General features: G+C 39.0%; 1 protein-coding gene across 1 annotated transcript in view; it reads left to right on the plus strand.

The window, feature by feature from the left end:
• The window catches only part of cdh2 (cadherin 2, type 1, N-cadherin (neuronal)), a 130600-nt gene extending 117696 nt beyond the window's left edge, over positions 1-12904 (plus strand). The window contains exon 16 of the mRNA XM_061979518.2: positions 11552-12904. Within this exon, the coding sequence (XP_061835502.1) occupies positions 11552-11758 (207 nt within the window). The 3' untranslated portion in view covers positions 11759-12904. The remainder of the gene's footprint in view (positions 1-11551) is intronic.
• The last annotated feature ends 5071 nt before the right edge of the window (positions 12905-17975 follow it).

Here is a 17975-nt window from a genome sequence, read left to right on the forward strand (position 1 = left end):
TTGTAATTGACGAAGACAAAAAAATGTCCACCGCCAAGGACGCTGGTCCTCAGAAGGTTATGGGCCCTGTTAGCTTTGCACCCTAATAGAGTACGCTATAGTTAGGCCTGTCTGGATGATGTATTGTCCCACAAATTATTGCCAATAAGCGATATTATTGTCACCATTAGTCTGAAACCAAATCAAGCACTTATGTAATCATAATATGTAATAATGATAATGCAAAGAACTATTTCGAACGCAAAAAATGTTGATTTCTTATTTGTTTTTTTGTTAGTTTTTTACCATTGTAATCGGAAGGTCCAGAACTCATCTTAACGTAATTATCCTAAATAAGTGAACAAACAATACAAATAAAATGGACTCTCAATCTCTATTACCGTATTTTTTGGACTATAAGTCGCAGTTTTTTTCATAGTTTGGCAGGGGATGCGACTTATACTCAGGAGCGACTTATGTGTGAACTTATTAACACATTAGCGTAAAATATGAAATAATATTATTTAGCTCATTCACGTAAGAGACTAGACGTATAAGATTTCATGGGATTTAGCGATTAGGAGTGACAGATTGTTTGGTAAACGTATAGCATGTTCTATATGTTGTAGTTATTTGAATGACTCTTACCATAATATGTTACGTTAACATACCAGTTGGTTATTTATGCCTCATATAACGTACACTTATTCAGCCTGTTGTTCACTATTCTTTATTTATTTTAAATTGCCTTTCAAATGTCTATTCTTGGTGTTGGCTTTTATCAAATACATTTCTCCAAAAATGCGACTTATACTCCAGTGCGACTTATATATGTTTTTTTCCTTCTTTATTATGCGTTTTTGGCAGGTGCGACTTATACTCCGAAAAATACGGTATAATATTTAACTTCTTGAATTGCGTTTTTTTACCCAGTTTGGAAAAACTGGGTCGAGTGGCTTGTGTTGTTTTCTGTTGTTGTTGCCAATCATCTTTTTTCTGCCTATTCCTTGTTACTTTGCGTGCTTCTCACTATATCGACTAACGAGGCTCCTTGTCCATGCATGTGTGAAAGCTAGAGCGGCCCCGCCGCCGCCCACTGGGACAAAGATTGCGGATGACTAATGAGAGGATTCACTCTGTTCAGGGTTTCCCCTAGATTGCCAAGATACCTGTATGTCAATATGTTGTCATCCCATTATCTGCTATGATGCATATATTTTCTTTAACAAGACAAAAACATGTATACATCAGATATGTGAAATGTCTGTGTAAACTTGGAACTCCGCATTTTTTTAATATGTATTTATTCACTTGATAGGGAAATCATAATACAGGTACTGAGAAACAGTCACTTTTTTCCCTCCCTCTTGCTCTATTGTTTAATTGGTACTGCTTATAGTACAATGCCAGGGAGTGGCGGTTTTACAGTATGTACTACTGTACACAGTAGCGCGCGTTAAAAAAAATGTAACGCCTTTACATTACTTTATTTTGTTTTCATGTAGAAAAAATAATTTTAAGGTGTGGCGGCTTTTATTTTGCTGTGGCACAATCAAATACATTCAGGGGAAACTCTGCTGTTCATATAATTATGCTATTGTCACATGCTAACAAACACAAACGGAGAAAAACAAACATTCGCGGACAATTAGACAATTTACAGGTGCCAGCAAAATGATCCAGTTAAATTCATACATTTATTAATGATTCGCCCCGGCCTACATTATGCAGTAGGGCTGGGCGATATGGCCTTTTATTAATATCTCAATATTTTTAGGCCATGTCACGATACACGATATATATCTCGATATTTTGCCTTAGCCTTGAATGAATACTTGATGCATATAATCACACCAGTATGATGATTCTATGTGTCTACATTAAAACATTCTTGTTCATACTGCATTAATATATGCTCATTTTAAACTTTCATGCAGAGAGGGAAATCACAACTATGTCAATTTACCAAAAGTGTATTTATTAAACAGTTATTAAGCAGTGCCACAAACATTCATGTCATTTCAAAACAGAAAGTGCAAGTTTTTCAGAGACATTTTAAAACACGCTAATAGTGCACTTTTGTGCATGATGTCACTAAGATGACTTATCAAAACAACACTAAATTAAAGTGCACTTTTTGTACAGAACGCCACTACAGTAGTTTAAAACAAATAAAGTGCACTTTTGTGCATGATGTCACACAAGATATTTCAATAACTGTCAAATAAAAATGAGCTGCATAATAGGAAATCAAATAGTGTATGTCCTTCGCTATGTGGTAGGTTACTGCGGACGTTATCTCCTTCTGTTGTTGACTATTTTTTTCATACGGTGTTGATGTGGAAATGGTTGCTTGGGCAATTTGTGGGTGTGGCACCGAACGGAGATGTTGACATGCGGAGTTTCAAGCACTCTTCATTCTCTGGCGGGTGACTTTTCAAATTATGCTACATTTAGCGCTCGGGTCACATGCTACATACTTTTTGTAGCAACGCTTTTGCCGCATTCTTTTTTTAACATATTCCCGCTTGAAGCCAAACCACCGTCTGACGATGGACTCCCTGCTGTTTTTCTAGTGAGTCTGTTTTTCTAGTGAATTAATTCTTCCTTCATTTGTTACCAGATTCGCACCTTCTTTCTCTCGTATTACCACTCCGCTAGCATCACAGCTAACGTTACCCATGCCGCTACCTCTCTGCTCCGCAAGGGTGTATACGTATGTGACGTATGTAAGAAGGTGCGCTTGTTTTATGTCTCTGTGAGAAGGAGAGACAAGAAAGAGTGAAAAGAGCCTGTAGCCCGCAGCTAAAAGCAACTGCGTGAGAACATATACTCGAATATCACGATATAGTCATTTTCTATATCGCACAGAGACAAACCCGCGGTATATCGAGTATATTCGATACATCACCCAGCCCTAGTATGTAGTACTGTACATAGTAACGCACGTTAAAAAAATTAACGCCGTTAAGTGAACTTAATTAACGTTATCTACCTAATTATATTATTTTGTTTTCATGTAAGAAAAAATAAAACTCATTTTTAAGGTGTGGCGGTTTTTATTTTGCTGTGGCACAATCAAATACACTAAGGGGAAACCCTGCTGTTCATTTAATTCTACTATTGTCAGATACTAACAAACACAGACAAAGAAAAACAAACACACGTGGACAATTAGACATGGCAATTTACAGGTGCCAGCAAAGTTATCGAGTTGAATGAATCGAGTTAAATGAATCGTTTTATTGACGATTAGCCCCGGCCTACAGTATGTAGTACTGTACATAGTAGAATACTCTTTCTTACAGACGCTGTCCTGCCTTTTTCTAACCTGAAATGAAAGGCTGAATTTTAAAAGGAATTTTCTCATAAACAATTTGGGTCATAGGATTCTGTGTGATGCCGACTTGGGAGGCAATTTACCTCAAAAATAATTGATCGTCTTTTTCTCCCCAAAGAAAGACGAGGCTTTAGGCATCTTGCCACGTCTACTCAGACATGCATTAAGGCAGAAAAGTACAAGAAGCTAACAGGCTTAGATGAAATAATTATTTATCTTCACATATCAGAAAAGAAAGACGAGATGCGAGGGAGAGAGAGAAGAAAAAGTAACACCAGGAGTGCAATGTTCAGAGTGACCTCGTTTGCCTGAGGCCCTCATTGACTAGCGCTGGAAGGGAGACTGTCAAACGAAAAGAGCACCTAATGTATTTTTCACAACTTTCACAGCATTACAAATGTAGCCGGTGTCTACTGTTTGGATGGTAACCATGTTTCTAAAGATGGGAACTCCGCAGCCCGGCTATTAATCCCGCTCGCCTCGCCGCCATTTATTTATCCCTGCGCTGTGTGCCTGCCGACACACTTGGCACGCCAGCAAAGTGATGTTTTTGAGATAGTCGACTGTCGCCTACCGTTTGTCTTTCTGGTGGCGACCCAGAAAAGCGACAGTCTTTTTTGTCCCGGATTTCACCTTCGCCAAACGTCACGTCGTGGCGCCAAGCATGCGATAATAAGGCTTGAAAGTGTGACGTGGCGACGCATTGCATTGTGGGTCTTACTGGACTATGACTCGCTTTAAAATATGGCTGAATGGAAGACTCGTGATTATTTTTGTATTTTTTTTTCCATTAACAAGTTCAAAATATACGCAAATGTACGGCATTGTTACCTGCCACAATTGTGTCTCGGTTGGTAGCGCGGCCGTGCCAGTGACTTGAGGGTTCCAGGTTCGATTCCTGTTTCCGCCATCCTCGTCACTGCTGTTGTGTCCTTGAGACACACTTTACCATACCTGCCAACTACTCCGGTTTTCCCGTAATTCGTACGGTTTTCATCAACCTATTCCGGGTTACGGTTGCAGTGATAAAAAATACAGTTTTTCATTAATTAAAAAAAAAAAAGGGTGAAAACTACGCGAATTGCACCTTGTGCAGACAAGATTTTTCGATCGGACACGGAGGAATTAGCGATGTAAAAGACCACGTTGGGACAAAAAAACACAAGTCTAATGCCGTTGCTAGCGATACAAGTGGAAAACTTTCAACGTTTTTCGTCGCCCAAACAGATTCTTTGGATGTGATAAATGCCGAAGTTTTATTTACGGAGGCAATAATTGAGCATGGATTTCCAATCGCACTGGCTGATCACATGGGACAGTTAAATGTTTGTAATGCAACCTTTAAAAATCATTACGCGGTGATCGCGGTCCCAAAAATAAACTTTTCTTGCATGATAATGTCCAGAAAAATTCGCTTTATATTACTATAGAGTCCTTTTAACGAATGAGTTTGATGGTTTATCACAAACCTTAAATGAAAGAAGTCCTTTGTTCTCCTGCACCGCATGCGCTTTGGCCTTGCTTCGTGTTTGGTGCGCAATCCTGTAGGCTGTATTTCACAGCACGACATACTGTTAAAAGTGTTTATACTATTTATGCTTTCAAGTCCAAGTTGAAGAAATCTTGTTAAATGTTGACAGCATAACTACCAAAATACAGAAGTATGTCCTTAATATTTTTGCAGTGCTATTTCTGTTGAAAAGTTCAAATGATTACATTAGAGATGTGATGTGCCACTTTTCAAGTGTCTGATGGCTTAAATTAATTTTCATTAATTTTTCATATTTTGAATTCTTTTGAAAGGCTTACAAAAAAACTACATTTGAATTGTAATTCCATGCTATTGACAGGACTATTAATTTTAATGAAGTTAGCTTACCATGTTTACAGTATGATAATTGTGATAGAAATGTGAATTTTAGGCACAGAATATTTTTTACAATTGAACAAGGCAGTAGATTATACAAGCTTGGACAGAAAGTTAATAATGACACCAATTTTTTTTTAATGGAATTGTTTAGTACTGTTTTACCATTTGTTTACTGTAAAAAGTGTTTATACTTTCAATTAACAAATTGAAGTCTTGTGAAAGGTTGACAGGATAACTGGCATTAACTGTCAAAATAATTTCAAACTATTGAAGTTAGCTTACAGAATAAACATGCCAATCAACCCATATGATTTTTGCTGTAATATTTTTGTTTTGAAAAGTCACTGTGACTGATAGAAAAGTGATGGTTTTAGCAACATTTTAACCTGTCTGAATGCTAATAATCATTTTGCGTCGGGGGGCGAAGCCCTGAACCCTCCACCAGGACTTTGTCCTGGACCTACCGGGGCCTGCGGCCCTTGGACCCTGGCTACTAGGTTTTTCTGATTTCAAAAGTTGGCAGGTATGCTTTACCCACCTGCTCCTAGTGCCGCCCACACTGGTTTAAATGTAGCTTAAAGATTCACTTGTAAAGCGCTTTGAGTCTTTAGAGAAAAAAGCGCTATATAAATATTATTCACTTGTCTACTTAATAAAGAGACGGTGGATGGCATCCGTGAGACGAGCAAACTTCACTTTTAACGCCATCACCTGGTACATATTGGTGTGTTTACTGCATTTTCCCTTTGGATAAAAGCATGTTTTATTCTGTTGCACACGTAGCATTTAGTACGGTAGTCTGTTAACCTTCGCACACGTAGCTTCAAGCACCCCTGTGAAGTGAAAACCATTTGAGGTGACTTCCTCTTGAAGCTCATGGAGAGAATGCCAAGAGTGTGCAAAGCAGTAATCAGAGCAAAGGGTGGCTATTTTGAAGAAAGTAGAATATAAAACATGTTTTCAGTTATTTCACCTTTTTTTGTTAAGTACATAACTCCACAGGTGTTCATTCATAGTTTTGATGCCTTCAGTGTGTGGCGCTCGGGTCGCATGACGGCGATTAGTGGCGTGTTCCCAAGATGCAAAAAATCAAGGAGGCAATGTGCAGGTAAAAGTATTCAATGTAGCTCAAAAACAAAGATGAGTGCCGCTGGAAAAGCACCGAAGCTAAGGGAGGGCTACGCAAAAAACTAAACTAAAACTGACAGGTGCAAAACAAAACAGAATGCTGGAATACAGCAAAAACTCAACCACATGAAGAATCTTCATTCCAAACAAAGTCTCGACAAAGAATGGTGGCTCACCCTCGACTCAAATAGTCTAATCACCAACAGAAAACAGATGAGGGGAAAAAGTGCTTGAAGGCACGTGTAAAGTAGTTGTGAAAAAACACCAACACAACAGGAAGTGCCACCAAAATAAGAGCGCAAGACAGGAACAAGCACCAAACACAGAAGAACACCAACAAAAATGTGTAAAGTAGTTGTGAAAAAACACCAACACAACAGGAAGTGCCACCAAAATAAGAGCGCAGGATAGGAACGAGCACCAAACACAGAAGAACACCAACAAAAGCGTGTAAAGTAGTTGTGAAAAAACACCAACACAACAGAAAGTGCCACCAAAATAAGAGCGCAGGACAGGAACGAGCACCAAACACAGAAGAACACCAACAAAAACGTGTAAAGTAGTTGTGAAAAAACACCAACACAACAGGAAGTGCCACCAAAATAGGAGCGCAGGACAGGAACAAGCACCAAACACAGAAAAACACCAGCAAAAATGTGTAAAGTAGTTGTGAAAAAACACCAACACAACAGGAAGTGCCACCAAAATAGGAGCGCAGGACAGGAACGAGCACCAAACAGCACTCCCAACAGGTGAAAAAGAAAGGGCATCTCTATCCTCCTTCAAAACCGCACTAAAAGTACAACTCCGGGTAACTTCAACCCTAAACTAACACCCTCCCCGGATTTTTAATAATCAAATGTAAATAAAATAATCAAATGTAGATACTTTTTCTTATGCTTTCGGATCTTTCTCTCTATGTCCACTACTTACTGTACATACCCTACCAAGTCAGTCCTACACTGTTTCAACATCCATTTCTCTGATGATGCAATTGCTGATGACTGAAGTGTTGATATCAACCAAACCTAACCCCCCCCCCCCCCCCCCCCCCTCCTCATCCCACACCCCGGATTGTAAATAATGTAAATAATTCAATGTATGTACTCTGATGATTATCTTGTGTGATGACTGTATTATGATGATAGTATATATCTGTATCATGAATCAATTTACATGGACCCAGACTTAAACAAGTTGAAAAACTTGTTCGGGTGTTACCATTTAGTGGTCAATTGTACGGAATATGTACTTCACTGTGCAACCTACTAATAAAAGTCTCAATCAATCAATCAATCAACACAGAAGAACACCAACACAAACGTGTAAAGAAGTTGTGAAAAAACACCAACACAACAGAAAGTGCCACCACAATAAGAGCGCAGACCAGGAACAAACACCAAACACAGAACACCAACAAAACCCAACATAAAGGCAGCCGTGAAAACAGTGACAATCTAGTCATTGATTGATTGATTGACACTTTTATTAATAGATTGCACAGTACAGTACATATTCCGTACAATTGACCACTACCCGAATAAGTTTTTCAACTTGTTTTAGTCGGGGTCCACTTAAATTATCAATTTAACACATTGAATGAGGAGGTGTGTCCAAACTATAGCTATTGTAAACAAAGCCTTTATCCAACAGGTATGGCTACCCAGCCCCACAATGCATTGCAAAGTCACATGGCCTTTCAAGCCCTATATTAAGACGAGCAGTCTGAGGGGCAGCGGTCAGTTTAGCACCTCACGGCAGGGAACCATTACCAGTGGGGGGGTTTACATCATTAAACTCATTAGCGCCCACTCTAGCGGGTACAGGAAGTGCAAAAGCTGCAACTAAAATGACATTCAGTGATTGACTAACCTTATGAAGCCGCTCGTAGCGGTTTTGGCTGCAGACGGTGGCAGGCTGCAACCAGCACAGCAATCATGCTTGTAATTGTAATGAAGTATCCATGTGTAATGCTCCCCACACCAGTATCCCCCCCACCAGCAAACACTTGACAACAGCATAACAAGTGGGGAATAATTGCTCATTGTCTCCACACTTTCAATCAATCTCTTTCCGCAAAAAAACGTCTTAACGGCCGCACTGAGGATCGTTTCCCAGAGGGGGGAAGAGGGTTGCATCCCCTTCTTTTATCCATTTATTGTTTGGGAAGGTGGCGAAAAGCAGGCTGCGGTTCTCCGCTCTTTACATTACCGATCCATCAAGTCCCCCGAGTGCCCTCAGGAGGGCGTGGAGTCTTGAGAATCAATAGCGTTCCGTAAGGACTTATGAAGATTTCTGGGAATGTCGAGCGCCATCTTTAAAAGAGAAAATAAGCAGACCTTTCCTTTCAAAGCCACGAAATCCGGGCTCACGTGCGTGACAAACAGATTGTCCCGTCGCCTGAGCCGCAGATGTGCTCAGTGTTCACTGCCAGTATTTATTCATGAGCCCGAGATTGCTATCCAGATGAAAGATGACAAGGTATCACCAGGTGCCATCGTCGGAGCTACCTCCGAATCCAGTTAGCTCACGTTGACCAGCAGCAAGGGGGGGCAAAACATTCCACGCAGGTGCAAAAGTAGGACATTTTAGCACAGGGGTGTCAAACTCATTTTAGATCGGGGGCCACATGGAGAAAAATCTACTCCCAAGTGGGCCGGACTGGTAAAATCATGGCACGATAACTTACAAATAAAGACAACTTCAGATAGTTTTCTTTGTTTAAAAATAGAACAAGCACATTCTGAAAATGTACAAATCATCATGTTGTCGGTATTTTTTTACACTTACATGTTGCGGTTAATAGTATTCTATCTTTACTTGTCATTATTTATACATGTGACAATGTTCATCAGTCAACTCATTGGTGTTCATTTTCAATCTATCAAGATAAAAAAAATTATATCAAAATCAAAAAACAGGATGTTATTTATGTAGTTTGCTCATTTTCCTCGACTGGTGCACTAACATCATGTGATTTTATTTTTTATACATACGTAGCATCATCTACGAAGATGCACAGAATTGCTATTGCGACATCTAGTGGACACATTTAGAACAGCAGTTTCTTTCATTCACAAATTTCGGCTCATTTTTATACTTAGCAAACTCATCCCGCAGGCTGGATAAAACCTGTTGGCGGGCCTGATCCGGCCGTACGTTTGACACCCCTACTTTAGCAGATCCCATCGTCTGGGCATTTCACACAGAAATCAGTCAAGTTGGCTCGGATGCTACCTCTGAATTTGAAAATCTGGATTTTCGTGTCAGTGTGAAAGGGGCCAGAGATACATGAATGTTCTAGTGATTGGTTATTGACACTTCATTGAGTATGTGGCACACTCACTAGCTGTATTGACAATACACTAGGGTTGTACGGTATACCGGTACTAGTATAGTATGGCGGTACTAATGAATCAAAAACGGTACTATACTCTGTTTGAAAAGTACTGGTTCCCGGGCATGACGTCGCGTCGTGACATTGCTGGGTTTACGAGCAGAGGAGCATGTTCGGCAGCGCACAATCACGGAGTACTTACAAGCAGACACGGTGTGTAGACAGAAAAGGGAGAATGGACACATTTTGGCCTAAACTAACGATAAAGGTGAAGTTATAACACTGAAAGGCCTCAGGAAGAGGTGCTTTAAAACATGGCTAGCTAGTTAGCGGCTAACGTCCATCCGCAGTCTGCAGTGTTTTAGCTACTTCTAAATCACTAATCCTCGCCTCCATGGCGACAAATAAAGTAAGTTTCTTACAAATATCATCCCTGCAGGACGAGGAATAGCTAAACATGCTTCACTACACACCGTAGGAGGATACAATAGCGCACCGGCGTCACAATGTAAACAAATGCCATGGTTGGATCTACACCTGACATCCACTGTAATGATACCAAGTACAATAGTGTATCTAGTTGATACTACTAGGATTACATCGATATTTTTTATCGTCACAAAATCTTTTTTCCTTTTTAAAAAAAAAATTCATATTATATTCATAAACTCAAGAAATATGTCCCTGGACACATGAGGACTTTGAATATGACCAATGTATGATCCTACATTTGTGGTATCATCCAAAACTAATGTAAAGTATCACACAACAGAAGAATAAGTGATTATTACATTTTAACAGAAGTGTAGATGTTGAAAGAGAAAGTAAGCAGATATTAACAGTAAATGAGGGGGGTGTTGACAGCGCTATGGGTACTATCTAGAGATGGGCAGGCCGATATTATCGGCCGATAAATGCGTTAAAATATAATATCGGAAATTATCGGTATCGTTTTTTTTATTAGCTGTATCGTTTTTGTTTTTTTGTTGTTGTTTTTTTAATTAAATCAACATAAAAAAGATAAGATACACTTACAATTAGTGCACCAACCCAAAAAACCTCCCTCCCCCATTTACACTCATTCACACAAAATATGGTCATTTTAAATGAATTATTATGATCATTTAATTATTAATTATTTCCAATATGTTAATTTTAATGTATAATTCTATGGCTGGATGTAATAAGGAGTCAGAAAAAATACAAATAAAAATACAATTAATTTAGATGTTTTTAGCAAAATATAGTAAAAATGTATTTAGTTTTTTAAAAAAAATTAATAAATATATTTATTTTTAGGTAAGATAAACATAATACAATTTATCTCTAGTCTGGATGATTTAGTTCTTCCTCCCGTCATAAAAAAAAGGCTGTCCTCACTCAGGTCCGCATAAAGCTGGAGGGGCGTGGCCCGTGGGTTGGCAAGTATGGCTCTTTGGGGATTGCAATAGAGATCCATCTGGATTCATGAACTTAATTCTAAACATTTCTTCACAAAAAATCAATATTTATGGAACATGTCCACAAAAAAATCTAGCTGTCAACACTGAATATTGCATTGTTGCATTTCTTTTCACAGTTCTTTTTGACAGACATTTTTTTTTTAAATCTCACGTACCCCTTGGCATACCTTCAAGTACCCCTATTTGAGAACCACTGTTCTATATTGTCAATAAAACATCAGAGCTTTGGTCTTGCCCCCTTACAAGTACTTGCTAGTGGGATGTTTTTTTAAACGGCCATCAACCTGCAGTCCACACGTACCTCTTATGTGTGACTGTGCCACGACCAGAACAAGCATGACCAGTATTAATAAGATACATACTGTTGATCTTTCAGGAAATGAAGACATTTTTAATGTGCGTTATAAAATACGATTTTGTCGACCTCCCCGCAGGGCCTGAAGGCGGCGGACAACGACCCCACAGCTCCCCCCTACGACTCCCTGCTGGTGTTCGACTACGAAGGCAGCGGCTCCACGGCCGGCTCGCTCAGCTCGCTCAACTCGTCCAGCAGCGGCGGGGACCAGGACTACGACTACCTCAGCGACTGGGGGCCTCGCTTCAGAAAACTGGCGGACATGTACGGCGGCAGCGACGACTAGGACGGCCACGCCACCGGAGGACAAAAAAAAAAGAAGATTCCCCGCGGAAGGACTCGGAAACTGTGAGAGAGAAGAAACTAAATGATTCAGAGATTTTTTTTTCCCAAAAAAACAACCAACTTAGGCTTATTGTTGTAGTCTCCGCATACATAATGCTTGTTGAAAGCTGCACTGACGCCGGAGTCGGGGGCGGGGCAGCGCTGTTGGACGGTGTCATCATCAAGACCACGGAAGGCGCTCAGTTACACTTGAATTTCACAGTACAGAAGCACTGGGATATAACGTGCCTTTTTGTACATTTCTTTTGGAATCCAGATGATTAGTTTTACGTTACAAGGCTTTAACGGTACTGAGACGGTACCGACTTTTTTGGAGTGATTTCAGAAAATGTCACATTTTGTTCTTTCTCCCACAAAGCTACAGTTTGTGAAGGCTTATTTAAATACGGTCACATGGAAATGAAGGCGATGTATAGTACACTAGACTTTTCCACAGAGACATGCAGCTGGTTGCAACTAAAGGGAGAATCACTCGACACGTTTTTGTAGCACATTATTTTTCTTATTTCCCGAAGTGATGTAGTATTTTACAAAAACAACAAAAAACCGCTCATCAATGTACACTCTCATTGCCTTAGTCATCACCACTTTTACTTCACTGTAAAAAGACGTGTGTACATAATGTTTTTGTTTTCTTCCTTTATCCTTTTTTCTTTTGGTGTAGTATACGAGGAAGTGCAAAAAAAAAAAAAAAAGTTCCAAACTTGTACATGTATCATTTTGGATGAGAAATTACCAATTTTTTTGCATGTTTTTATCTTTTCATGACGGAAAAAAAAAAAAAAAATGTTGTTTCCCCAAATTTATTTACAAGATGGAGAAAATAAAAGAATCTGGGTGACAGTACTTGTGTAGACGTTAAGAGAGTTTTTGTACGAAAAAAAAAAAAAAGATATACACACAAAAAAACTATTTGTCGTTGGGAGTAAACGTCAGCACAAGTGTTGGATTTGTACCAAAAAGTGGGGTTGGGAGGGACACGCAAGACACTAAACGTTAAAGCTGAGCTTTAATAGTCAGAACATTTTGTGCAAAAATTTCTCTCCTACTCAAAACAATCCAAATAAAATTCCAGTTTGGAGCTAAACTGTGCTGTTCTTGTTTTTAACTAGCTTAAGTGACTTCAACATAAGCTTTTCTTCCTGTCACACACACACACACACACACTAGTGACATGGACAGATGCAGAGACCCGATTCGCCTTTTCGTGTTGCCACTCGACTGTTGCCTGGTTTTTTCTTACAAAACCCAAAACCAGTGAAGTTGGCACGTTGTGTAAATAGTAAATAAAAACAAAATACAATGATTTGCAAATCCTTTTCAAATTATATTCAATTGAATAGACCGCAAAGACAAGATACTTAATGTTCAAACTGGAAAACTTTGTTTTGCAAATATTAGCTCATTTGGAATTTGATGCTTGCAACATGTTTCAAAAAAGCTGGCACAAGTGGCAAAAAAGACTGAGGAATGCTCATCAAACACTTATTTGGAACATCCCACAGGTGAACAGGCTAATTGGGAACAGGTGGGTGCCATGATTGGGTATAAGAGCAGCTTCCATGAAATGATCAGTCATTCACAAACAAGGATGGGCAATAGTGTTCTATTTTGCATCCTCTTCTACTGATGTTTTATTGCTGGATTTGTACCTTGAGTTGAATAGTGCTTGAGAAATTCTAATGTCCAACTTTTCACAGGTGTACTCGAAGTTATTGACAATACCACAAGGCCAAATGTGTCCGCAAATGGCATACAACATTGGATTCATTTATTTGTTTTACCTTCTTGCTCAAAACATCATACCATATTTTTTCTTCTGCGTAATCCTTCGAATGCATTTTGCTCAAATGATGTTGTGGTTTTCAATTCAAATGTATTTATCTAATCAAAAGCCCCTCAAAAGGGTAATAAAAACTCACTTTTTATTATTGTTGTTTAGGACTGTTTTATTGAGACATTAAAGCAAAAAAAGTAAAAAAAAAAACAAAAACAATATCCAAAATGTTTTTGACTCATGAAATCAATCAATCAATCAATGTTTATTTATATAGCCCTAAATCACAAGTGTCTCAAAGGGCTGCACAAGCCACAACGACATCCTCGGTACAAAGCCCACATAAAAAAGTAATTGAAATCTAATGTCCCCAGGTCGAAATTGTTACTCTATTTTTTTGTTATTGAGACATTAAAGTAAAAAAAAAAAAAAAAACATTCAAAATCTATTGTCCCCTGGTTGAAATTTGTATTCTATTTATTTTATTGAGACATTAAAGCAAAAAAAAAAAAAAGTACCGTATTTTTCGGAGTATAAGTCGCACCTGCCGAAAATGCATAATAAAGAAGGAAAAAAACATATAAATCGCACTGGAGCCCGGCCAAACTATGAAAAAAACTGCAATTTATAGTCCGAAAAATACGGTAACAACTTTTTAAAAAAAATCTAATGTCTCCAGGTTGAAATGTTTATTCTATTTTTTTATTTTAATGAGACATCAAAGCAAAAAACAAAACAAAAAAAGGTTAAAAAAAAAAAAAAACATCCTAAAGGTGTTTGACTTACATGAAAAATAATTTGAAACCTAATATTCCCAGGTTGAAATTTGTATTGTATTTATTTTATTGAGACATTGAAGCAAAAAAAATAAAGTAAACAAAAAAATATATATATAATGTCCCCAGGTTGAAATTTGTATTCTATTTTGTATTTTATTGAGACATTAAAGCAAAAAAAAAATTCTTAATAAAATTTTAAAAAACAGTATCTAAAATGTTTTTGACTTTCATGAAAAATAATTTAAAATCTAATGTCCCCAGGTTGAAATTTGTCTTCTATTTTTCATTTTTATTTAAGTTTTTTCACATTGTAGTTGTGTAGCCAGAAGCACATTAAGGTCAAGCTCTAAAATGCTGAATCCATCCAACAAGCCGAATGACAGCATAGATTGTTACTGTAAAGAACAGTAGGTCACATTGTACTTGACCCAAAAAAAAAAAAAAAAATCAGAACCCTCTGTGAAAATAAAAAAGTGCCTAGAAGGCATGTATCCGTGCCCCTGGGATACGTGCGGGAGGTGGAGCGGAATGACAAGTGTGTGTGTGTGTGTGTGTGTGCAGGCGGCTGGTTGTTCTATACGAGAACATTTCACGTCGTTTGGCCTTCATCTGTCCGTCTTTTCTTCTCCTGTTCTAACTCGCAGATAAAGACACAAGATGCAGCCTGCAGTCCTCACAAGGTCACCAAGAGAATCTTATATAAAAGTTGCGTCTTTTTATTGAATGTATGCTGACTTTTGTTGTACTGTACTGTAAAGTTGCAGTAGTGTGTACTTTATAGTATATACTAACAACGTCGAATACAAAACCCAAAACAAGTGAAGTTGGCACTTTGTGTTATTTGTAAATAAATCCTTTTCAACTTATATTCAATTGAATAGACTGCAAAGACAATATATTTAATGTTCGAACTGAGAAACTTAATTTATTTTTTGCAAATAATCATTAACTTAGAATTTAATGGCAGCAACCCATTGCAAAAAAGTTGACACAGGGGCATTTTTACCACTGTGTTACATGGCCTTTCCTTTTAACAACACTCAGTAAACGTTTGGGAACTGAGGAGACCAATTTTTGAAGCTTTTCAGGTGGAATTCTTTCCCATTCTTGCTTGATGTACAGCTTAAGTTGTTCAACAGTCCGGGGGTCTCCGTTGTGGTATTTTAGGCTTCATAATGCGCCATACATTTTCAATGGGAGACAGGCTGGACTACAGGCAGGCCAGTCTAGTACCCACATTCTTTTACTATGAAGCCACACTGTTGTAACATGTGCAGAATGTGGCTTGGCATTGTCTTGCTGAAATAAGCAGGGGCGTCCATGAAAAAGACGTTGCCTGGATGCAACATATGTTGCTCCAAAACCTGTATGTACCTTTCAGCATTAATGGTGCCTTCACAGATGTGTAAGTTACCCATGCCTTGGGCACTAATACACCCCCATACCATCACAGATGCTGGCTTTTGAACTTTGCGCCAAAAATAGTCCGGATGGTTCTTTTCTTCTTTGGTCCGGAGGACACGACGTCCACAGTTTCAAAAAAACTATTTGAAATGTGGACTCATCAGACCACAGAACACTTTTCCACTTTGCATCAGTCCATCTTAGATGAGCTCGGGCCCAGCGAAGCCGGCCGCGTTTCTGGGTGTTGTTGATAAATGGCTTTCGCTTTGCATAGTAGACTTCTAACTTGCATTTACAGATGTAGCGACCAACTGGAGTTACTGACAGTGGTTTTCTGAAGTGTTCCTGATCCCATGTGGTGATATCCTTTATACACTGATGTTGCTTGTTGATGCAGTACCGCCTGAGGGATCGAAGGTACGTAATATCTTCGCTTACGTGCAGTGATTTCTCCAGATTCTCTGAACCTTTTGATGATATTGCGGACCATAAATGGTGAAATCCCTAAATTCCTTGCAATAGCTCGTTGAGAAATGTTGTTCTTAAACTGTTGGACAATTTGCTCACGCATTTGTTCACAAAGTGGTGACCCTCGCCCCATCCTTGTTTGTGAATGACTGAGCTTTTCAGGGAAACTGCTTTTATACCCAATCATGGCACCCACCTGTTCCCAATTTGCCTGTTCACCTTTTGGATGTTCCAAATAAGTGTTTGATGAGCATTTGATGCCAGCTTTTTTGAAGCGTGTTGCAGGTATCAAATTCCAAATGAGCTAATATTTGCAAAAAATTTCAAAGTTTCTCGGTTTGAACGTTAAATATCTTGTCTTTGCAGTCTACGATTTACACAATGTGCCAACTTCACTGGTTTTGGGTTTTGTACATCTTGATGATGAAATGACTCATTTGGAAGCATCGCTCATGACAAACTCACGTAAGAGTTATTTAGAGTACAAATAAAATGTTTACAAAAAAGGAAAACACTAAACAACCACATGCTCGAAACGCAACAGTGACTTGAGCATTGATACCGATGCTACACACATGGGAGGTGACCTGGCTGGTCCACCAGTGATCCAAGCTATTATCACACTATTTACTGTAGCCTCCTGAGACCCTAACCAAGAAACCAGTTAAAGCGAGCTGTGTTCAGCTGGTTGTCTTCCTTCACCATCAGCCAGCTCGTCAGTGGTGTCTCTGATTATCTTTGAGTGGTTAACATAATTGGAAAATGAAAAACACTGAATCAAGGCTACTCGCGGTTTGTTTACAAGGACGCGGCCTCGCAAAAAAAATCATGAAATGCAACCTTAGCCGAGCAAAAACGATGCATTAATTTCCACGAGCCAAAAGAAGTTGTAGACCTCCGTGCTTTTCCAAGTTTTCATTAGTTTTTTCCTGTGGAATGACGTCTGGGAACGTGACCGCGGGATAACTTTGAGCTCACTAATCGGAAACTATTTATTTGATAAGGCATAGGGATAGATTCTATTGCTCTGATCTGCTTTTAGCGGGAAGATCTAGGCCCCTTGCGTACGCCCTGAGATCGGTAGGTTGTGAGTTCAAACCCCGGCCGAGTCATACCAAAGACTATAAAAATGGGACTCATTACCGCCCTGCTTGGCACTCAGCATCAAGGGTTGAAATTGGGGGTTAAATCACCAAAAATGATTCCCGGGCGCGGCCACCGCTGCTGCTCACTGCTCCTCTCACCTCCCAGGGGGTGATCAAGGGTGATGGGTCAAATGCAGAGAATAATTTCGCCACACCTAGTGAGTGTATGACAATCATTGGTACTTTAAATTTTAACTTTAACTTTTCATAGGAGCCATAATGGTTTGGTTGATCAGCGGAAGTAAACATGTCCGGAAAAGTCACGTGACTGAAGACAAAGAATAATGAGTGGAAACCAGCGTCTTGTAGAGAAAACTCTTGTGTTGTGGTGTACATCAGTGGTCCCCAACCTTTTTGTAACTGCGGACCGGTCAACGCAGTGGGAGGGGGGGGGGTGGGTTTTTTATTTTTTATTTATTTATTTTTTGTCATAAAAAAATACAATCATGTGTGCTTACGGACTGTATCCCTGCAGACTGTATCGATTTATATTGATATATAATGTAGGAACCAGAAATATTAATAACAGAAATAAACAACCGGTCATGTCTGTATTATCATGTTTTGTTTTAAGTCATGTTTTGT

The sequence above is a fragment of the Nerophis lumbriciformis genome, linkage group LG19 (genome assembly GCF_033978685.3).
Source record: "Nerophis lumbriciformis linkage group LG19, RoL_Nlum_v2.1, whole genome shotgun sequence".
In the NCBI taxonomy this organism is placed as follows: domain Eukaryota; kingdom Metazoa; phylum Chordata; class Actinopteri; order Syngnathiformes; family Syngnathidae; genus Nerophis; species Nerophis lumbriciformis.